General features: G+C 37.1%; 1 protein-coding gene across 1 annotated transcript in view; it reads left to right on the top strand.

Moving 5' to 3' along the window:
• COL4A4 (collagen type IV alpha 4 chain) overlaps nucleotides 1-23,633 on the top strand; it is a 69,751-nt gene that overhangs the window by 19,172 nt on the left and 26,946 nt on the right. Inside the window, exons 7-25 of the mRNA XM_074911768.1 lie at nucleotides 2,162-2,230; nucleotides 2,454-2,489; nucleotides 3,224-3,286; nucleotides 3,744-3,779; nucleotides 3,955-3,996; nucleotides 4,974-5,054; nucleotides 6,329-6,382; nucleotides 7,596-7,655; nucleotides 8,346-8,390; nucleotides 9,385-9,438; nucleotides 14,103-14,172; nucleotides 15,635-15,739; nucleotides 16,338-16,502; nucleotides 17,063-17,155; nucleotides 17,489-17,652; nucleotides 20,690-20,762; nucleotides 22,046-22,152; nucleotides 22,555-22,738; nucleotides 23,525-23,593. Of these exons, the coding sequence (XP_074767869.1) occupies nucleotides 2,162-2,230; nucleotides 2,454-2,489; nucleotides 3,224-3,286; nucleotides 3,744-3,779; nucleotides 3,955-3,996; nucleotides 4,974-5,054; nucleotides 6,329-6,382; nucleotides 7,596-7,655; nucleotides 8,346-8,390; nucleotides 9,385-9,438; nucleotides 14,103-14,172; nucleotides 15,635-15,739; nucleotides 16,338-16,502; nucleotides 17,063-17,155; nucleotides 17,489-17,652; nucleotides 20,690-20,762; nucleotides 22,046-22,152; nucleotides 22,555-22,738; nucleotides 23,525-23,593 (1,570 nt within the window). The remainder of the gene's footprint in view (nucleotides 1-2,161; nucleotides 2,231-2,453; nucleotides 2,490-3,223; nucleotides 3,287-3,743; nucleotides 3,780-3,954; nucleotides 3,997-4,973; nucleotides 5,055-6,328; nucleotides 6,383-7,595; nucleotides 7,656-8,345; nucleotides 8,391-9,384; nucleotides 9,439-14,102; nucleotides 14,173-15,634; nucleotides 15,740-16,337; nucleotides 16,503-17,062; nucleotides 17,156-17,488; nucleotides 17,653-20,689; nucleotides 20,763-22,045; nucleotides 22,153-22,554; nucleotides 22,739-23,524; nucleotides 23,594-23,633) is intronic.

The following is a 23,633-nucleotide window of genomic DNA, read 5'->3' as shown; positions in this document are numbered from 1 at the left end:
GTGTTAGCAGTGCTCTTTTAATGAAGATAAAACACAGATTCATGTCAGTAAGGAATATAAATTACTGTAGTTCCAAAGAAATTTCACTTAACAGATCTAGTGCCCAGTTTCTGACTCTTCCTGGAAACAAGTTTTAGTTGTGAAAGATTAATACCTGATTAGTTGGTCTGAGAGCTTCCCTGACATTTTCTAGCACATAAATAAAACAATAAAACAATAAAGAACAACTGCAATTTACATAAAAAGACAAATGTGTTTAGTAGGAGCTAAATAAGATGCTGATTCAGCCACAGGGAAGCAAAAAATGTGCAGTGGGTGCCAGAGTGAAGAGATGTTATAAAAAATAAAGCAATTAGAAAAAACCTACAATTTCAGTCTTGGGCCTGTAATAAATGCTGCGAAGTACACAAACTGATAAAAAATTTGATGATAATCTCATTTGTTATACCTTTCAAAGTAACCCATTAACCCTCCAAATGGTAAAATAACCTTTGCTCAAACTGTAATTTTACCTGTATTCTCTTATTATGGCTTTCAAAATAGTTTTCCCATTTATAATTAGCCAAATGACAAAAAGGAAGAATGAGACATGGGACAAATTACAGTATAAATTCTTCCAATTCCAGGAGCATGCTCTCTGGCAGGCCTAGAAAAGTTATTTGCAACCTACAAAGAATGGGAACCACAACAGGCATGTAGGCTTGCATATGTACAGTAAAATTCCAGTGCAAATTAATTTAGCTACACAGAAAAACAAGTCATAGTAACCATACTTGCTTTTGTACAAGAATGCTATTCCAGCCTCTCTCTGCAGATTGCCTATTTTTAAATCAATTTGTTGCAGCATGTACCAACTTGACTATGTATTACAGCTATCATTTTAATGTTATTTGTAACATTGTCCCGTATAATGTTGTTTAATACTATGTACATATTAATCAGCTTTACTTCTGTTACTTTGTAGAATCTATACATTTACCTCACTAATAAATTGGATAAGAAAGTAGTTTCTATTTGTAAGCCCTTACCTAAGTCATATAGAAGGTAACAAACTGAATCTAACAAAGTTGTTTTATTACACAAGAGATCACATGTAAAATAACCAAAGACAAACATAACTTTTGATGTGTTTAATGTTTCCTAGCAGCTGTTGTTTGATCTGTGAAATCTGCATCCAGTCTACTGTAGCTATATCCAGCTGCAGACAGCTGTAACTCTTCTTTTAATTGTACCATTCCAGAGAGAAGTACTTTCCCTGTTTCATTCCGACTTCAGAATTTGAGTAGCCAGTGTATAATATTAGGAAACCAGTACAGTTTTAAAGTGATTAAATTCTATGAAAAACAGTATCCCATTTTATTGAAATCAATAGTGGTTAACTAAGTTAAATTATATCCAGTACATTTGGATTTCAAATGAGAAAACTTCAGAAATAATGTCCTAATATATTTGTTCTTCAGATATGTACATATCATGCTCTTTACAACCAAATTTTTAAAAAGCAGTCAACTTTCCTACTAAGTCAGATCGAGGTTTTGAGGGTTCCAAGATTGGCAAAGCTTTACAGAGGACTCCCCAGTGAGTACCATGGGAACTTAGTTTTTAAAAATACAGAGACTTTAGGCATCAGAATTATTTTTTTTATGGGCTGTGAAACATATTTCCTAAGGATGGAAATGTTGAAGATTATGCATGTAACACAGTCCATACTTTCAGCTTTTTAACTGTATGCAGAATCCCACTACATATTCTTCTAAATCACAACATGAACTTTTGGAGAAGGCAAACTGCTGATACTTAAAGCCACTGCCTCACTGAAAGAAGAGGTAGGCATATTGATAGACTTGATAATAAAGGCAAGATTTGTGAAGATTGTAGAATATTGAAGTACCCAAGAGCTAAGGAGCATGTAACACGTCAGGAGATCCAGGAGCTGTGAGGAGCTGTTTTGCTCAACTGAGCAGAAGACAGTTTTACTCATAAGGGTCTTGTTAGGCAAAAGAACACCAAAATGCTCATGCAGTGATGGTGGTTCTAGTGGATTACCTAGTGATGTATGGGCACCAGAAAAGCACAGCCTGAGAGATTATCATTCAATCACCATATAAATGTAAGGTGTCAGTAAGTGGATCATGTTTTAAAAGACTTCTTTTCTTTACAGGGAAATCCAGGGCAAAAAGGAGAAAAAGGAAATGCAGTGTATGTGTCATATTTTGAAAGAGGACCTCCAGTAAGTATCTGACTGAAAAAAATCATATCTTGAAAAAACATGTATGGCAAATGTAATTGTCATCATAACTCCTTGCTGTTTAATAAAGCTTGGTGAAAAAAAAAAATATTAAAAACAAATATACAACTGGAACAGATAGTTTGTGATCTTAATAGCTATTAAGTTAGAAAATACCTACAACAAAGCTTGTAATGATTCATTTGCTAAATGACTGTCATTGCAGGGAGACAGAGGTGATCCTGGACCCCCCGGCATGCCTGTAAGTACAGTCAGTGGGTTCTGAGCTTTCAAATTTTCCTTCTTAGTACAGTAAAGAAATACTGGGTTTCTTCCCTGCCTGCCTTAAATAGCAAAATTCCAGAATAAAGTCTAACAAACATCGAGTCCCTATAGTGTCCCTCCATGACTAGTTCATGCTGGTTGAAGAGGAGCAGAAACAAACCATACCCATCTGCATTAGTTTTGCATTGAGCATCTGTCACCCTGGTGCTCACAGTTTGCAGAATATTTTCTCCATGAAATTCAAGATATGTAGAGATGTGACACCTTCTTCAACAGTATCTGGTGGTTCTCCCAGGAACATGTAGCATGTTACTGTAGTTTGGCCATAAAAACATGGGAAGAGAAAGTTTAGTTTTGTTGCTGACTTACACTCTTAATGGCTTTGGGTTCCTCTTTTGCCCTTCAGAAAAGTATTAATTGATGAACTGTATCAACTCTCCACACTAGCACAATTACTGAAAAAGCATTCTTTCAATCCATTAATAACATATAACTGTGCACTCTCTGGTATCTGTACAGTATTATCCAGAAACGTGCTGAGCTGCTCTAGTGACAGCTTTCAGGTACAGTATAAGTTTCAGGTTATGGGTGGAATGCAGTGCCCAGTAGACTGAGTTGAAGTGACGCAGGCATTTTGGAGGGACTAGTTCTGTGGAGAAAAGGGTAAGCTCATGGTATTTTTACAACCAGACCTTTTGCCATCTTTTCCAGGGACCTAGAGGGTCAAGAGGTACAACGGGCCCATCTGGATACCCAGGCCAACCTGGCTTGCCTGTAAGATCACCAGTTATACAGCCTTGCATTTTCAGGATATGAATAAATTCTGGTCTTCCAATTTTAGAACTTGACTTAATGTGAATCAAAGCGTAGAAATCACTTTTGAGGCAGATGATAAAAAGAGAGGTTTTTGCCTTACTTTGTGAGATGGAAGTTCAGGAATTGGAGCATATACTCCTTCCCATGCTTGCCTGACCACATTTCATCCTGGCAGTCTGTGGTCATGGAGGAATGCCAGGATGACCTGTGGAGGGAAGCCAGAGTTCAGCCCTCCCGAAAGCAGTGACCAGGTAAATTGCAAAAGTAAAAATTAGTAAAAAGTAAACTGCTCTTTGGGGTAGGCACATCCCAGGAAGAAATTCTGCCTCTAGGTGCTACTACCAGAGGAGGTAATTTTCAAAGCAAAGCTGTCTCTAAATTAGACATACTAACTTGTATTCATTCTCTTTTAAAGGGTATTCCAGGTTACCCTGGTTTGCCAGGTGAACAGGTAGGCAATGACTTTTCCTGAAGTTGTTAGTGAAATAATAGAGTATTTTATGCAAATATTTGGAAAGTCCCTTATGGTTATTTATTACTCAGTTTTTCAAAGGAGCTACTTTATTAGATTCTAATGTCAGCATTTTCTGATTATCTTCAAACTGTGTACATTTTTTGTCAATTAGGGAAATCCAGGTATTGGAGTGGATGGACAAAAGGGGGAGCCGGTAAGAAAACAAATATTATTAAAGGAAACAGATATTATTAAACATATTATTGCTGTAGAATTAGGAGTATAATAGAGTCTTGTTTGTTCCCTGGAACCCATTAATTTGTGACTGTGTGGTCCCACTGATGACGTTAGAATGGAAGTAGTAATAGAAGTTATTTACTCGATTAATTCTGTGCAGAAGCGATTACCCTTCAGTGAGCTGCATACAGGAATAAAGCATATTCTGGAGGTTTTGAAAAGCAATAATCAGTATGTTAGTTAGCATTTACATAGCAATTACCTTCTGTACAGACACTGCCTAAGTGATCACAACAGTACCCTCCAGTAACAGTGGCTGTACCAGGTAGGTCACTGAGTCTCATCTCTGGCTGTATCTAGCAACAGATGCCAAGGAAGAGGGGTAAGAAAAGGACAAGTGCATAATAATAGTTCCTCTCCCAGTCTCCACCTGTTAGTATACTCAGGACTTAACAGAATCAATGTGAAATATTTGATTTTTCTTTATGAATTTATACAGTCACTTCTTAGAATTTGTGCAAGTTTCTGACATGCACAACTCTCCATAGAAAATCAATAATTTGACGTTTGCATTTGCAAAGCTTTGTGCTCAAGGCTTCAGTCTGGAACATGAGAGGCTTTGTGGACACACAACAGACTTGACAATCCTGTAACTATCTCCACAGCAGACTTGGAGCCGGAGCTATGAGTACACAGTTCTCATTCATTTTCTTAGCCATAACATTATTTTTAATGACTGAAGAGAATAGGAGGGGATTAAGATTGTCAATCTTGCTCATCTAGGAAGACAGTGGAGAGGCTTACAGATCTCAGTACAAACCTTTATTTATCTACAGGTATTAGTACATGTTCACTGAATACAGAAATACGTAGTGCAAGAGGAAAACATGGTGGGTCTCACTGAAACGTTGCATGGAACAGAATGTGTTTCTGCTCTTCCTTTGGCTTCCACAGGGTGATGTTGGACTTCCTGGGCCGCCTGGGTCACCACTGTTAGTTGGACCTCCTGGAGCTCAGCTGTTCAAAGGAGAAAAGGTGTTAATTTGTCTTCATCTTTAACTGTGCTCAATTTGGCAAGTACAGTCCTGTGATGTAATTTTTGCAAGGATGGCATAGGACAAATCCTTCTTTCTGTAATAAACCATCAACTTGATCAGAAATCTTGTTGTTCAACATCCTTCCTACAGGCTTTCAGGAGAAGAGAGCCCAATGTGTACTTTAGCCCATGTCCTTGAGGGAAGACTGTCTTGATGCAGAAAAGAGATGCTGCCCTTGCTTTGTTTTTCTTAACTATTTATCATTAGCAAATCATATTTCAGGCATCTCAGGTAAAGCTGGTTATTCTGCTGTTGAATCTCTTTTGTGGCTCTTCACTGACACTTCTATTTTTCAGATCTTTGACAGTTATTCTCTTTGAGATTTCTCCAATATAATGTTTTGAACTATCAACCCTAATCCTTTTAGGGTGCTCTTTTAATATGAAAATCAAGTGTGATGTTGTTGTTGTCTGTTTTTAATGCAAATTCCTGTTATTTACTGTACTTCTTCAATATCACACCTACTGTAGCCACAGTTATGTACCTTAAAACATTAGAATGTTTGTTTAAAAAGAACAGGAGTTACAAAAATTGCATTACATAACCCTATATTGGAGTCTCTGTGTCCTCAAGTCTGATTTGTCTGAATACACAAATGGAAAGGTGAATTTGCCATTGCCAGCCCCTGCAGCCTCAACTCAGGGAACCGATAGGCTTCACATATTGGATCTTAGGCTTTAATTATGCAAATAGTTGCTATGTACAGGTGTACGAGGAGGAGGGAAAGGGCCAAAAGAACTTCTGTAAATTCCCCATGTTACTGCAAACTGTGATATATGCTGCTGTGCAACACATGACATGATCATGACCATGTAGCAGCCATGCATCCCATTGAGATAGGGTCTGTGCACAAAAGCGTAGATTTATGCATGTAAATACTTGCATCAAACTAAATAGAGTGCAAACAAAAAAGAATTAGCCATTCATGTTTGTAGGAACAAAGCCCCGATTAGCAGGTCCCTGCAAGTGAAAAGATGTATCTATCTCACTCCAAAGTCATTATGCTGGTTTGACAATGTTAACAGAAATAAAAATCAGTACAAAATAGTTTTTCTTGTTTTTCTTCTGCCTAGTACACCTAGAGGAACAGGCCCAGTGCTTAAGAAAATACTATTTAACAGGTGTAATCAGAACAAGACTCTAAAAGAGTTAAACAGTACATAGGCATGTCCTACATATTAATATACACACAAACTTTCCTTGTATACGTAGGGCCAAAAAGGACTGCCTGGGGTAACAGGATACAGAGGGCCACGTGGACCCAAAGTAAGTAATGCGATTTTTTTTTCATGGTGCTAGCAAAGTCCTTCTGTGGTTATTAAGTTAATCTTTTAAAGCATAAGGTGACTGAAGAAAGAGCAGCATTTGTGCTGTGAAATTTAATCACAACCTAAATCAGTGTGAAAGCAAAAATATTTCAAAACCCTTTGGAAAACCCTTCTGAGTCTGTTTTATATGTACCTATTGAATGCTGCCTGGTAGCGAAAGGTCAGTGTTGTTTCCAGTTGGGCTAGTGACACATAATGGACTGTCACTGTGAAGAAATAGAAAAGGTTGTTTTTTCTCAAGAAGAGAAACAGAGAAGATCTGTATGTATTCTTAATGGGGCATGATGTATGTTTCCTTAAGTATGTTAGGGAAAGACACTGACTTCACATTATGGGTATCCTCGAGAGTAGAAAAGGCAGAGCCACCTGTTTGCAGAAAGATTTGCTGTTTGCTATCTATTCTAGCCTTGCTTTTCTTTCTGTCAACATGATTAATTTAAACATTGGTGTGCCAGTAAAGAGTTCCTGGATGCTGAGCAGAAGCAGCCACAAAAAATACTCTAGAGTCTTTATTGCTTATAGATTTGGAGGAGGAAAATTCACAGACAGGAAACTACGAGATCTCAGAAAAACAGAAGATAACTGGGGACAGAACAATGAGTCTACTTTATGTTAAAAACTTATTTAGCTTTGTAGGCAGAGGAGAAGAAATGAAAAGCCTCAACATCACATTTCTAATTCTAGCACTTTTTCAGAAAGTAATTTTCTATCATGAAAGTACCACTGTTACTTAGCACTGGAAAAGAAGACAAACCCAGTGTTTTTGTATCAGATTTACTTTGAAAAAGATGGGCTTTATATCCTTGCTCCAGTACTAGCTGTCCATGTAGATAATAGTACAGTTCTTAGTTATAAGCAAAAACTCAGGAATTGAGTGATGCAGCCCAAAAGATGCCCAGAGCTTTAAAAAACAAAAAAGAGCTTGAAAGCTCTTTAAACTTGAAGAAGAAACCATAGCAAGTTCCTTGAATAACACAAGCTATGTAGGCTCTGCTAGTGGTGCTGTATGAAGTAATCCCCAGTGATTAAGCCTGGCAAACGAAACAAGGTCCATTAGCCTAATATATACATTATAAACATGCACAGAAAATAAAGTTTATGGCAAACTCCATTGAGCATCTTATTTAAACAAAGTATTTTGAATGCTCCAGGGTATACTTGGGAGAGGAGAAAAGGGTGAAAAAGGCATTCCTGGATTCCCTGGATTGAGGGTAAGGAAGTTACAGAATAAATTACTTCATAAATTCACTATAATTAGGTTCATAATATATTTGGCAGTCTAAGTTTGCATTTCCCAAGGGAAGATTTTAAGGATTTTTTTAAACTAATCTGTCATACTTTCTTCTATAGAAAACTTAGGAGTCCTGTGCTAGGACTTACCTTGTCTCAGACTTAAAGCTCATACAGACTTTCAGTCCTTGGAAAGAAAGTAAATCTGTAGGGTTATCCTCTAAATATTTAGAGCTGCACAAAGCTGCTCTGGAGTAGCACAGTACTAACACAGTAATTTTAATATATTCCATACATGCGGATGGCAGTTTCTTACAGCAGCCTGTGCTTGATTTGCACAGCAGTGCTCACATGGAGCACCATGTCCATTATTGTGCTTGGTGCAATAAATTAAGTGAAGACCTGCCTGGTTTACTTTGGTCTGTAGTTCAAATTCACACCTATCTCTCATATAAAGTATTTGCAAAAACTTTGCAAAGTTTTTGGTAAGTTTCCCAAGTAATAATTATCTAAGGAATATGAACTACTCAGCAATTCTGAATAATAATATTACAGGAAAATATCCCAAGTAATAATTATCTAAGGAACATTAACTGATCAGCAGTTCTGAATAAGTGTAATTTTGAATAAGCTTTTACTGTTTTAGCTCACATTCTACTTGCTTTTATCAGGGTAATCCTGGTTCTTATGGACATGCAGGTTTTCCTGGGATGAAGGTAAGACAAAGTATAAGCAGCTCCCTGAACAGTGGGATCAGTGAGATTTGATTTTCTGTGTGTTTGTGCAGATTTGGAATTTCCACATACTTGATAGCTCACATTGCATTCCTTCGTTTCTCTCCTGCTACCTGTTGCCACTGAAGGGGTATGACCGCTTTCTAATGGGATCTGAAGTTGCAAGCAGGAGGAAAAGCCAGTGAGGACATGCATATAGCATGACAGAAAAGTTACACAGCACGTTAGCTGTTTGCCATGGTGGCATTGTTTGTGTAATTTTGTGTTATATGCCTGTTTTGTTCATCTTTCTGGCTCAAAAAAATCCAGTTTTGCTGTTAAGTCTGCTAAATGTTAGTTATGAACTTACAAAATTTTACTGGAGTAAAGAACAATGGATGTAGGTACATAGATCTACATCTTGCCCTTTTTCCTATCTCCTCTCTCCAGCTCATTTTCAAATGTAGTTAAGGTAATGATCATGCTATTCATAAATCACATTAACTTACAGATATTTGCATCTTGAGTTATGTTCCAGGTGACTGTTTTATCTGTAAAATTACTTTTTACTTTTTTACCACTGCCTAACAAAAGAGTTTGAATACTGGAGGGATAAGTATAATAGTAGATCATAAAAGGAGAGGAGTTGATACACAGATGCTTTCCATGCAGTAATAGTTTAAGAGGGTCATTCAGCAGGCAGCAAACCAATTTCAGCTGTATTAAGCAGACAGAGTCTGCTGGTCTGTATTCCAGCTAGTTCTGTGCCTCAGCTACACTGAATCCGCTGACCACTGTCTAAATAAACTGGCTATACATGTTGTGGGTTTTTTTAACAGAAGGGATTCTATGAAACATAACATCTCCTGTACAAACCCAGTGAATTTTTGGAAACAAGCTGCAGATGCTATTGTAACATGACAGTATTGTATCACGGCCTTACTGGTCTTTGTTCAATTAATTATATTAATCAAATTATATTTGTGACCCTTTCCAGGGGGAAACAGGATTTGCTGGTTTTCCTGGACAACCTGGCTATCCGGGCATACAGGTAAAAAAACCAACAGACACACAAGCATGCACACACACACACTCCTCTATGTAAATGCTAATGATTCCTCCCAAAATGTACCTGCTTATCAGACTATTTCCTTTTATACAGCCATAATTACTTTCAAGATTTAGTATTTTCATGATAGTCATAGTTACTCAGCAGCATGGTAGTAAAGAATGATGCAAGTAAATGTTCCTGCTTGGTGCTTATGAGAGTGGAAATTCCATTTTGTGCACCATAGAAATTGGTTAATCCCAATTGCCAAAAGTTATCTTTATACCCGTATCACTATCTAATCCATGAACTGTACGACTCTGCAAGTTACTCATGGTTGAGCTGCAGTCCCCATATGCTAGGTAAAGGGACCTGCTGTTTAGGTAACAGTACGATCCTAAAATCTTTGGTCTATGAACTAGTATGATAATTGACACCAAATGAGGTGGCAAAATTTTGTACAGGTGGGCTTGTTTGCATGACTTACCAAAATCTCTTTGCATGTGTTCAACCTGTTCACATAAGTAGCTTTTCCAAGATGCTTACCACAATGGAAATTGGACTTCTTCATGCCAGCTTTGTTTACACATTTCCTACTTTTGCTCACTTAGATGACGCTAGCTATTTTTTATTTTACAATACCTGCTGCTTTCCATTAGAGATCAGGAGTGTAGATGTCACATCCAGGGAGCTAAGCAGTAGCAGAGGCGAATATTCATATGAAAATTATGGAAGAGAGGCTTAATACAATTTCAGAAGACCCAGGTGCAAGTCTAGTGACATTTCAGGATAGAAATTTATGGAATTCTTTTCTGCAGGCTACAGAACCAATGATCATATTGTAATTGTGACTGCTGGATCATATTGTAATTCTAACAACAAAAACTTGAATGAAGGGAACTATTATATTTTCTATGGAATCTACAATGCTAAAGCACATTGAGAATGAAAAAACAGTTCTGGATGCTACTCTAGAAGGAGCAAAGCAGCAGTGAGTCTAGCTGGGAGAAGGTCTAGGAAGTCACTGGGTCAGGGTTCAAGTGGTCAGCAGTGTATGAGCAAGAGGAGGAGTGAAATGCTGCAATGAAGAAGGTGGGTGACAGGCTCATCAGTAAAAACTGCAAGGTTGAAAAAGCTCATCAAAGTTATTACCACAGTACAGAGGACAAACCCAATATTGCACAAATTGAACTAATTGCACTAATGAACTTGGCTCTAAATATTCTGAAATACAAAGGTCAAGAAGTGTTTATTTCCCTCAGAAATAATATTTTTGGAAAGCTGCATATAAAACTAACTTTTCTTAAAGCACCATTAATTGCACATGTGAAATCACAGAAATTACACTCAAGAGATTTGGGCAAGAGTCACTTGTGTTACAAATTAGAAGTTAAGATTGGAACACACTCTACATAATCTCTGATGATACAAGGAAGTAAATGGTGGCTGGTCCAAACTTGCCATAAGTAGTATACTGCTAAAGACACAGTTGAAAGTGAACAAATAAAAAGCAACAAGTTTTCAAGAAGCAGGTTTACAAATGAGAAATAACAAATGCATGGAGTAAATAAGGAAAAATACAGTAAAAGCATCTGGTTTAGTTTCAGGCTTACTTGTTTCAAAGTTAGGACTGCCAGGAGAGTGCTAGATCAAATTCTCTAGCTAAGATTTCATTTATGCAGTTGTACTTGGGGGGGATATTGTCCATGGATGTTCATTTTTTTCTCTACTTGCCCATCATCAGCTTCACGATAACATGCGATTATTCAGATACTAATTAGACAGAAATATTGCATGTCTTATTTACACAGAAAAATCATTACAGTTCATTACTCCCAAAAAGCAGAATCAAACCTTCAGTGTTTTGTTCTTAAAAAGTACTCACCCTGATGTGCATATTGTTTTAGTTGGGGGCATCATTAACAAACTTGAGACAAGACATTGTATAGACAAAACAGTGCATTATTGAGCCTCCACTGATTAGACTGCAGTCTGAGAAGCCATCAATTAACACTGCAAACTGTAAGCAAAAAATAATTAATTGTTGGTAGATTATGCTAGGGAAAAGTTTGAATGCCTGCAGTAATGATTCAGAAAGATGAAATTGCAATTGCTAATGCATGGAGCAAAAGAAAACAAATCAAGTATAGACACAACTTTAAAAAAAATCAGGTTAAGTCATACATAAAATGTGGAATGATTGCACAGATGCTGTAGTTTTGCTTGCAAAACAACTGGATAGATCTGATTATTCCTGAAAAGTGCAGATCTACCTAGACTGCATCAACTGTTCATCTGGACTCTACAGGTGTTGCTTATGATCTGTTAAAAATCACATAAACTGGAGGGACAAGAATATGTTTTAAAACTCTCCAGAGAATATCCCATCCTCAAGCAGATTTTCTAAAATAAACACATTTAAAGAGAATGTAAGATGCATTCAGATTTAAGAGCAAGAAAGAGACTCAGGAAAAAACCCAGTTGCATTCAAAGTAGATTTAATCTTCAAAAAATGTTAATGGTTGCTTAAAGCAAAGAATAGACATCAAGTAATTGTTGGCATACCTTTACCTTTTGATCCCTGAGTCTGGACACTGGCAACACTGTGTGGATATTGAAGAGGAGCCAGCAGCATGCCCTGGCTGCGAAGGCCGCTGATGTCCTGGGCTGCATTAGGAGAAGTATTGCCAGCAGGCTGAGCAGGGTGAGCCTTGCCCTCTGTTCAGCACTGGTCTCCATCCTTGTAGATACTCTAAAGCTGTCTAGACATGGTCCTGGGCAACCAGTTCTAGGTAGTCCTGCTTGAGCAGGGGGGTTGGACAAGAGATCCATTCTAACCTCACCAATTCTGTGGTGAATATGAAAAAACAAAACGTCTTCTTCAGACAAAATACAAGGAGAGTGAGAGTCCTGATGAAATCACTCTGAGACCATTTGTCCCTGCTACTAATGGAATGAGTCTCATTAAAATAAAAGAATGGTCTTTACAGCCAGTGCAAAATGTTCTTGGCCATTCACATTATATAACACTATGGAAACTTACAGAACAAATTCAGTGTTTAATGCTTAAGGGATATCAGTAAAACTGGTGATTATAAGCTTTCATTTTAAGAAGACTCCAGGTCACAGAATACAGTAAAGGTATGCCTCTGTTGAACATTTTTGGCATTTTTAGGTTTTTTTTAATAGAGTGTTGGCAAGTCGAGACTCTTTAATTTTTTATGGGAAAACAGTATCAGTTAACAAAATAATCCAAACATATATATGCCACTATGTAGGAATGTTACAATAGTGAAAACACAGCAAGTACAAAACTGCCATCCAGAGTCTCATAAGACCTAACAGCCTAAGGACAGAGATTTTCAGAGACCACCACTGTAATTTGTCACTTAAGGAGATACCAAGAACTGAAATTTTTGACCTTGGCTCATTGACTCTTCAGTTCTTTCTTGTGTTCTGGTTTTGTCAGTTTAAAATCAGCATGAAAATCATGCAAGACTTGGGCCACACCCATCTGTTGTACAAATCTTTGATACTTTTATCATCATTAACTTCAAATCTCAACATAATTTTTAAGTTTATTGGAGGAGGAAAAATTCTAGGTTATTTTTTCTTCCTTACCAAACAGAAGACTCTTCTGTGTCATTAGGGAAGACAAATTTACATTCCTGTTTAAAATAGCCAGAGGTGACATGAGGCTATTTCATTCTGCAAGATATAGTCAAAGGGAAAGGCCAGCCAGAAGGCCAAATGTCAAGAGGAGACAGTCAGTGACAGCTCCAGAACCATTTAAATATCCAGATACCATTTTTTAAAAAAAAAAGCCAAGAAAGAGGCATGGACTCCTTGTTTTTACTTGTGTAGGAGTGGGTATCCAGTTTTGCAGTCCTGGTTCTTGTCTGTGTCCTAAAAGACCCTGAACTCCAGTCCCAGGAATGCAACCTCACTACACAGATCCCACATTCACATTCTTGTTTTCTCAGTTCCCATTTGCTGCAGAGAGCAGGGTTGAGTCCTAATCTACAAAGCAAAAAGTCTAATACAATTTGCCACATAAAAGACTTCCCATAAAGTCCACTTCACTCACAATTCTAAATATCAAAATCCAAGCTAATTTAGAAATCCTCCAAGCAGAAGTGATTTTCCTTGCCCTTAGTAGGCACTTTTATGTTTCCCTGATGCAGGTTTTAAACTTCTTAAAAGAGCTTTGAGTATCTCTTACCATCAATAATATCTGTCAGACCATGAAACCTCTTTTCTTAATGTTTATCTGTCATCATAGAAGTAATTTCCAAATTCTGATATAGAATTTTGAGGCAAATAAACAGCTTGGTTGTTAAATCAAAATTTCTCAATTAAATGGGTACTGATTTACTGTAACTCATTCATCTTTACAATAAATGAATGAAATAAAATACAGCGGTCAAGTTCTGAAGAGTCAAATAGATATTTGCAGTAGGTATATTACTGTTTAGTCACTGGTATCCTGAAAGATGATTATTTTATATCCTCTTACCTGGTTTTAAATGCTATAAAGTGCCAAAATCAAGTTTCCCAGGTGATATGTGTCACATACTTACATACCTCACCACTGTTGAAATTTTCAGTTACATGCTAGCACTGCATATTTGTATCTATCAGCAAAATTTATTGTTGGACTCTTACAGGGGGATCCAGGAGAAAAAGGGCCCCCAGGTCCTCCCGGAACTGTTGGAACTCCTCTGCTTCCTATAAAAGGTAACAGCTAGTTTTAATAAGTCTTTCTGCTGTATAAAGTGTGTAGGACCTATTTTGCTACGGTATTTGAAAGTGATCACTAGGGATTCAGGGGACAGGATCCTAAAACATCTTCCTAGTGGCCACATTTTTGTATCTCACTGATCTTACTGGACCTACATTAAACATACAAGTTTCAGAGTAAATGTTTGCTTGAAAGATCTTTATACATATGGTCACAGCAAGATCTGCAGGACTATCCCTAGTTATTGAACCTAAGCATATTTAAGAAAAAGCTATGAAAAATAAGCTCAATAATAGATTGCAAATAAGAAAACCATCATTCCCATTGTTATTTAGAATTCCTATTTTCAGAATTGCTACAACACACAGATATTAGACTACAATTAAGCTTCCTATTGCATAGCAGGGGTGAAATCATAGAACTATTACTCACAACAGAATACCTGCCAATCTTATTACCTTTCTAACTAAACCTCAGGCTGGGCTTTTATGTCCCAGCTCCCTTTATCCTCATCTTTATCAGCTAATTGGTGAAAAAGTGTGTGGAAGTTCTTACTTCATAGCAGGAGGCAGTGGGGAACAGCCAAGCCTGCTGCCTGGAAGGGATTTGCTTTGGCATCTCACACTTGGGGAACCTGTATTGTAAGAACATTTCAACAGAAAACTTACCATAAATTGTATTTCTAGTGCAGCAAGTGCTGATCGTGAACACAGAAGTAAGATACATCATGACCTCAGTTCAGCAGAACCTCCACATTAGATAGGGGCCTCATCCAAAGATCAATTAAATTTGTTTTCTGTGGCTTCTGTGTTAAAGACTTAACCCCATGCTTAATATCTCAAGTAACATTTAGAGTTAATCATGTGCATGGTATGTGAGTAGATACATTCTTCAGAGAAAGGGGGCTTTAGCAGAATTGTTTGAGAATAGAACTACTACCAATATTTTGTTTTTCCAGTTTAATGAAGCCCTTTATGTCTGATTCAGGTCTTCTTTATCATTGTGTAATTGCAATTTTAAAATTAATTCATTATAGCAATTTTGAAAATACATGTTTTAAAATTTGGATAATTTCAACTGGGATGATCCTGAAATAACCTCTGTCTGCACTGCCAAATGTGTATAACATGCACAGTTATTTTAAATGCTACATGTATTCATTTTGGGCAAACACTTCTCTCAGCATTGAAATATGTAGCACAAAGATACTAGTACAGAGTGACAAAGAGTTGAAACTGTGCCCACAAAATGGGCAAGAATCCATAGAAAAGTAACCAAATCCTCCCACCTTAAAATTAAATTGTTACACATTTTAAAATGTTTCATAAGGACAAAAGAAGTTATTGTATTTTACTTCTGTATATTTCCCAAATTAGAATTTTGGTGGCAGTTTAATTTAGATTTAAGCTGTCAGTTGCAGAAGGTGTTCAATTCATGTGTTTTTATAATTCTGTGTAGGTCCACAAGGAGATCCTGGGTTTCCGGGTCCTGCTGGTGATATGGGGTCAGTTGGACCAGTTGGTCCTGCAGGCCTGCTAGGAAGACCAGGAGATGATGGAACAAGTAAGATAAGTAGGGGATAAAATGTGAACTATATACCAGTAGGAGAGAAAGCGGCTAAAAGAAAACCGTTCTTTGTTCTTGCTTGATGCAAGTCACCAACAGTAAGGATCTGAGCTCCACAGAGAGTTCAGTAAAAATATTAGCACAGCACTTAGTGGTCAAAAAAGAACCAAAATGCCCCAAACAGAACATTAAGAATTACTAGAAAAGGAACAAAAAACAAAGCAGAATGCTACCATGCACTGTAAATCCATGGTATGCCTGTATCTGCCGTGGTGTGCTCAAAAACTCTATTCTGCATTCCAAGAAGATACAAAGGAGGGTGATGACAATGACTTTGCTGTGTGCAAGGAACTAGAATAACTGGGATGTCTGAAAAAGAGATGATGGGAAGGAGGGAAAAAAGTATTTGAAGGTCTAAAGCAGGAGCCTCTTTTCCTGGGAATCCTTGAAAACCAAAACATTTAAATTTAAGTCTTTGTTATATAGAAGCTCTTCTTCAGGAGAGTTCTGAGTGGTCTGTAATTTCCTCCTTCATATCTTGTAGTAATCGTTTTTATGAAGCTGTATGGGCCATATACCATTATTTTCTTTACAGGTCTGCCTGGTCTGCCAGGAGTAAGTGGGGCACCAGGACCTCAAGGTTTTCAAGGTGACCCTGGTTTCCCTGGAACGGGTGAATCAATCCCAGGAAGACCTGGATTTCCTGGACCACCAGGCCTACCAGGACAGCCAGGAAGACAAGGCTTACCTGGACTACCCAGTAGGTTCAACAGCAATTTATATGGCATGCGTATTATTCTGCATATTAATAGATTCATTGCTTTTGTTGGTCCTACAAAAAACACAGAGGTGTAAAGTGCATTTTGACAGATACACCAAACTTTACATGTGATGTATAAAACATGTTTTTCCTGTTATTTATCGATAAGTGAAATGTCAAGATTTTCATAGTTTTCTGGGTGATTTAAACCCACAAAGTAACATATATGAAATATGTCCCTAAAAATATATCACCTGAAGTTAAAGACACAGCAGACTGGGGAGGAAACCCAAATCAGCATGCTTTAGTAAAGAAACAAGAGTCAAAGTTATGCAGTTGAAAAAGGAAGAAGTAGTGGCAATGAAAAAACAATGTGTCAGCATCAACTGTAGCCAGACTGACTTATGGTATGATCTATAAGCAACGGCTTGTAAAACATTTCATAAAATCTTTAGCTTCTCACATAAGGATAGGAAGATAAGGGAGCAGAGAACATGTGATTTAAGCTGTGGAAACAATCAACCTGATTTATACTAGCTGTACAATATTTTTTTTCAAAGGTATAATCTGTACTGACAGAGGGATCCCTGGAGAACCTGGAGCAAAAGGTCAGACAGGCCTTCCGGGAAGAAAAGGTGAAAAAGGAGAAAAGGGTAAGTATGCCTGGATAGAAACAATTTGAACATGAGACCTTTGCCAGATACGTCAGACCTAAATTTGCAAGAAGTTTATGGTAACTTGGAGGATAAGGCCCATCAAAGTGTGGAATTGAAGGGCCTGTTGGCATTGGGGCTTTTAAGTCAGTAATGTCAGTGCAGCAGTTATTCAGCACTGTAAAAAGAGACTGATCTGCTTCAGTCCTTGGGAGGACATAATGAAAGAAAATGGTCTGTACAACACTCACAGAGAAAAGAAAAAGGGCAGTGTTATTGTTTTGTGTATTAATTTTGCAACTGTTTTAATGTAATTTTGACACATCCACGTAGGAAATCAAGGCCTCTGCTCATGTAGTGCTGGTCCTCCTGGTCGCCGTGGTTTGCAAGGACCTCCAGGTGCTCAAGGAAAGAAAGGACAAATGGGATACCCTGGAAGACATGGAGAAAAGGGCGACCCGGGTTTGTCTGGTGCAATGGGATTACCAGGGCTCCCTGTGAGTAGTTTTCATGAGCTTCAGTGAATAGATAACATCAAGTCACCACTTATGCAGGAGGCATTTCAGCAGAGAGGTGGAGGAACTGCCCTGGAAAAGTATCTGAAAGTTTTATCTTATTTTGCTTTTTCAGTCTTGTTGGAGGATGCATTTTATTAGCTTCTCTCTGATTTCCCTTGCGGCAGTGGGCAGAGTTTTATGCTGAGGGACAGAATCCCATGCTGTGTTTGTGGGATGGTCAGGAGGCTTAGAAGAGCTGGTGAATGTTCATCTTGTTTTGTTTTTACTTGTTTTTTACTTGTAGTTTTGAATACCCATTGTTTTTCTTGAAAAAATTGTAGATGCACAAATTGCTCCACTGAAGATGATTTTTCAGTCATTTCCATTTCCAGCAAAACCTTATCGAGGCAAAAAATTGCATGATGTCAGCAGGTCAAGATGGATTTTATATCAACATCCACCTGGGAGGGGGCAAGGTCTGAAGAAAAAGGAACCCTTGATTTTATTCAGGCATTCCAAGTCATTTTCTTTACTCCTTTTTTAAAAATTAATTGAAAAGCTTAACTAATTTGATATGTTTAATTTATTTTATGAGACAGCCTGAACATAGAGTGCTTCATTCCCACAGAGTCTGAAAGGCATTGCTCTTTGTTAGTGTTTATCCCTTTCCTGTTACATATCACTTTATCATCTCCCATTTTCAGTCACTATTCAGCCAAAGTTTGTTCTCCACAAGGATCACCCACTATAGGCAAAGCCTTGTCTCTCTCCAACATACACATTAGCAATGAAGCAGAAATGGAATAAAAAATTTGCCCTTGATTTAATTGTTCTTAGAAGGAAAAATTAACCATCAAAATAAAGACTTTTCATTTGCTTGAATAGCTTCCTTGCAATGTAACAATTTAATTTCAAGTTCCTCAAGATCAGAAACTGAATGAACTTTCTGGTAGTAAAGATTCTGAGTACTAGAATCAATTGACAGCTGCACACAATGTTAATTTTTTCCTAAGACCAGTTCATTTCAGTGTTAACAAATCTGACATCCAGTTTTTCATGGAAAAAAAAGATAAAGATTTTTCATGGCAAGGTGGGGGAAAGAAAGTAATTAAGAAATATATAAAAGATACCTTTAGGTCAGATGTGTATTTCTACTTTAATATGGGCAGTTTGCAGGATTAACAAAGTAAATTTGAGCTCAAGTGCTTTATGTTTACTGGGTCAATAATTTACTGGGTGATGCTTGTTGGCTAACTAGGTGAAACTAGCCATTACTTTTGGAAACAGACTTATTTTCTTTAATGTGCTTCATATAGTTTATCTTATTCCTCACAGTAAGCAATAATTCAAAATACCACTTAATCTAAGTGCTTCAGGAATACATTATAAGATGATTTACTGAACTTGCTGTAATTTTGTTTCACCTGTTCTGGTCTGGCACGTGGACTGTACATCCAGGATGCTGCATACCAAAATGATGCCAAATAGAGGGGGTTTTAAATATACTTTCTTGTGTATGGGAGCTATTTCTTTGAAAATATACATAGATTCTTTGAAAATATACATACAAAGATACATAGATGTGCTTGGATTTATGACTGTTTTATTGGGGTTTTTTTGAGGTTTTGTTTTGGTTTAATAGCAGAACCCTTTTTCACACGAGAAACTGCTTAAAAGTTTCCAAAGAATTTTATTTCAAAAGAAAAAGGAAAAAAACCCCAAACCATTGTGAGACTGAGAGAAGGAGGTGGAGAGGCTCTGTTACTCTAGTTCCAATAGTTTAGTTGCAAGCTTTGCATTTGTTCTTTTCTTAAAATTCTATTACCTGAGTGGATTATGTGAGATTTTGATCTTTTTGCTACTTTTGAAAGTATGCTTTAGACCTTGTGGGTCTGAAATAAAGCTTGAAGCCTTGTCCTGAACACTTTGGTGTTCTTAGATTAATTAAGTAAGAAATGAGGACAAAGTAATCAGTTTGGAAAGAAATAATTCACTTTGATACAGAAGTGCTTTGGTCTAATGAATTTCCTACATATATACTTTTTCCATTTTTCTGCTCTCTTTTCTTCCTAAATATCTCATTCTGCTTTTCAAACACCAATAACTGATCACTGGAACTTGAAGATCTAGATATTTTAACAAATAGTCACTGCTAGTCTCAGATACACCACATTTTTCAGAAGTCTCCTCCCTGTTTTACAATTGTCATGATTTACAGTCACATTATAAATTATATTTTCTCCACCTATTTCTTAGTGAAAGATTCTGAATAACAGAGAAAACCAGCTAAATAATACCCCAGTTTTTCAACCTTAGTGGCCTTCTATGTAAATTTCACATGGTAAAATATATTTACCCACATGTGCTGTTGCAAGATCAGCCCCTCACCAATGATGATATGCAGACCACACTCAGTTTAGAGAGCTGAGAGTACAAATCAGCATAAAAATATAGAAAAGTATTTCTTTTCCCTTCTAAACCCGTCAAGTCATAGATTCTTCTGACAATACCAGGTACGTAACTAGACATAGATAAAAATTTTTATTGGCAGCTTTGTGGGCTTTCACTCAGTAAAAAAAGCACCACTTACCTACTGCCACGGTCACTTCTGGGAGGACAACCTCATCCAGCAGGCACTGCCCTCCAGTGATTCCCCTCCTGTGCAGCCTCAGTGGATTGTGGGTTGAAGTCTGCAGTGGGAAGAGTTTGTGAATCGTTTGTATCTTAATATTCTTGCATTTACAGCCACAGCTATATACACCGATGGGTCCAATTTTTCTAGCATTAAAATTTCTTGCAGCTGTGCATCTGTGCATTTGGCAGTCAGGTGAAAAGGCCAGCGGCCGTTCACACACCTCTTTATAAGTCATCAAAAGACAAGCATTTCTTTTGGCATGTTACTTTAATTGGTCTGGTTGGGGGAAACAATGCAAGAGCCAGAGATAGATATCTAATTTTCCCCTCGATTCCCACACTGATTTCTTGCTGGAGCTAACTGACAAATTTTGTTTTGGTTTGGTTTTTTGTCAATGGTAAGGGGATACCTGGTTCTGCTGGACAACATGGCGAAAAAGGAGAGAAAGGTGATCCAGGAACAGTTAGAATAAAAGGTAAACACAAGTTTTTTCATTAGCCTTTTTGTTTCCTATACAATGCCTAGGCAATAGTGTGAGAAAACCATATTCATCTACTCTTTAATATTAAAGTCATTAGTTTGGTGAGTTACTGAAGTCATGTTTATCCAAACTGCTTTGTTGGTACCATCTTGCTCATCTTCTTGCTAAACACAAAATCAACACAGTGTTTTGTATTTTTTACTTTATAGTTGAGCCATAAAAGGGTTCTAACAGCTTGTTATTAATGCTAACAAATGACTTTTCATGTCATATGATTGATAGGGTTCACAGAGGTCTGTATAGCAAAGACTAAGCAGAATACAATTAACATGAAAGCATGAAAAACTATTATTGCACAGAAGCCACCTCCTTGAGTGACATATGCCAGTATCCCAGCTGTTATCTCAACTTAAACCATCAACATCCGTCTCGGGAAAAACTCAGTCTCAATGGCTATTCAGATTCCTGCTCCTATTTCTAAAAATTACTCTTGACCGGGCATTGAAGAGAAACAATAGGTCACCAGTTGCACAACTGAAATTCTTGTAATTAAATAGATCAAAAGTTCTCCACAGTTACGGTTATGATTTGCAAAAGCAAAAGAAACAGAGAACAACAAATTACAGCAATCTGATGGCAAAATTTAGAAATGCTAAACTAGTTATTCAGACAAAAGATTGTCCATCTTATTGTTTGGAAAAGTTAGCTTAGCTTTGGATGCCTATGTTTGTTTACAAATATTGGAGCAGGACAAAACATTTGCTGTTTATTTGCAAAGGATTTCTTGACCCAGCAAAATGAATCTTTAGGTTAGAATAGTTTTATTGTCCTTTATGCAGAAATTACATTTTCAAAAATATTAGTGCAAGAGAAGTCTGGAGGTAATAAATAAAATAAAAACCTTTTGGGAATATTGATGCAAATATTCTGCATCACATGGCATTGCTATATTCTGATTTCACTGAAATCCAGAATAAAACCCTGACTGATTTCAATAACAAAATAGTTTCACTCTGTATATAGCGTGAACAAAAGCCACATTCTTGTGGTGCCTGTAAACATGTCTTTCACAGAGAGACCCAAGTTGTTCCATAAGGTGTCCAAGTACATATTGCCTTCCTAAATCTAAAATACTTCATTAAGGAAATGTAAATTCAGGAATTGGAAATTATCATACAGATATGATGAATGGTTACCCAGCATTTATCTGAGCAAAAATAAAAAATCCCAAAACTTACTGCAAATATTATACTTCATTTTTTTCAAATTGCTTTAAGGAATAAAAGGTGAAAGAGGTCCTAGTGGGGTTCCAGGATTTCCAGGCCAAAGAGGTAACAATGGCAGAGATGGGGAACTAGGATTGCCTGGGGAAAAAGGAGCTGAGGTACATCTGACTTTCTCAGATTTTTCTTCCATTTCAGTTAACGTATTGTCTTATGACAGGACTAGCTACTTAATGAAAAGTACCATTTTATTCCACATTCCTAGCAGATTAACCACTTCTATAATTTTATGTTAGCCTAAATCAAAAATCATAGTTTTTATCTGTTGAAAAATTATTTCCTTGAAAGTATTAACTGTTTATTTTAATATTCCTGAAAACCCCACAAAACTCTACCCTTTATTCCCATTGACTTTGAATATTTAAAACTAGTATCATCCATGTAGTCACTTAATTGTGGAAGAGTTGTTTCTGCAGATAATTCTCTAACATGGCTTTTGATAATCAAAGGGAAGAAAGAAATTAGGTCCTGTTATTTTTTTATCAACAATTTCTTTCTTTTAGGGTGATTCTGGAGTACCACTGCCAGGCGATAAAGGATTCCCTGGGGTTCCAGGACTTCCTGGGGTAAAAGGACAGATGGGATTGCCTGGTTTGGGGTTTCCTGGCCCTCCAGGAGTCCGAGGTAGCCCTGGGGACTTTGGTGATACTGGTAATGTTGGGCCACCTGGTCCAAAGGGCCAGAAAGGTAATTTTGAATGTTTACATTAAGAATTAAATAACAAAATACATGTTTGTTAGCATCCATTTTTCACATATATATTATATATACTGTTACCCATTTATAGTGAAAATTAATTTTGGCAAGCTCAGTGGTCATGTGAAACATGGCCACTGAAAGGTACAATACTGTCAGCACTTAGCAGCAGACACTGGTGAGAATATAAATTGCTAGGGGTCTTAAACCTGAAAAGTGACACTTGCAGACTATCAGAGAAATTATTTTCTGGAGTTAAGAGTATTCCTGAGTGTGAGGATTTGCAAGGCAATGTTTTTTTGCTGAAGGAGCAGGAAAATACAACTCATACGTAAGGTTTGTTCTGTTTTTTGGTTTTCAAGAAATTCCTACCAAAAAAAAAAAAAGTACAGTGATAGCAGTATGTGTAAACCAGAAATGTACATAGAGTTGAGATGAAAATAGTATTTTTCTTGCAACAGAGACTATTGTAAAGACAAATTTCTGAGTCAAGTAAAAAAAAAAATCTTTGTCTTTACAGAATACAACTGTATTACAATAATTTGAATCATTACCATTCTCTACAAAATTCTCTACAAAATAAGTGTCAAGAAAAGTATATTTTAAAATTCTTCATCAAACCTTAAGTAATACAGAAATAACAATATGCATAAACAGGCCCTTCTCTTTACCTTTGCACATCTGGTTGGTTAGTTCCACAGAAATATTACAGTGAATGTTCAGACTTCATTTATTCTAAAATAAAATAGGCCAGTTTCTTTCTCCCTCTTGCTTCAGGTGAGACTGTCTTCATTACATTACCATACCCTGGAAGTCCAGGTCCTCCCGGTTTTAAAGGTGTTCAAGGTATGTTTACAGATGGGAGAATTTTTGGGTTTAACTGAAA

This window comes from Athene noctua, chromosome 8 (assembly GCF_965140245.1).
Source record: "Athene noctua chromosome 8, bAthNoc1.hap1.1, whole genome shotgun sequence".
NCBI lineage: Eukaryota > Metazoa > Chordata > Aves > Strigiformes > Strigidae > Athene > Athene noctua.
This window is presented reverse-complemented; position numbering and strand designations above follow the sequence as displayed.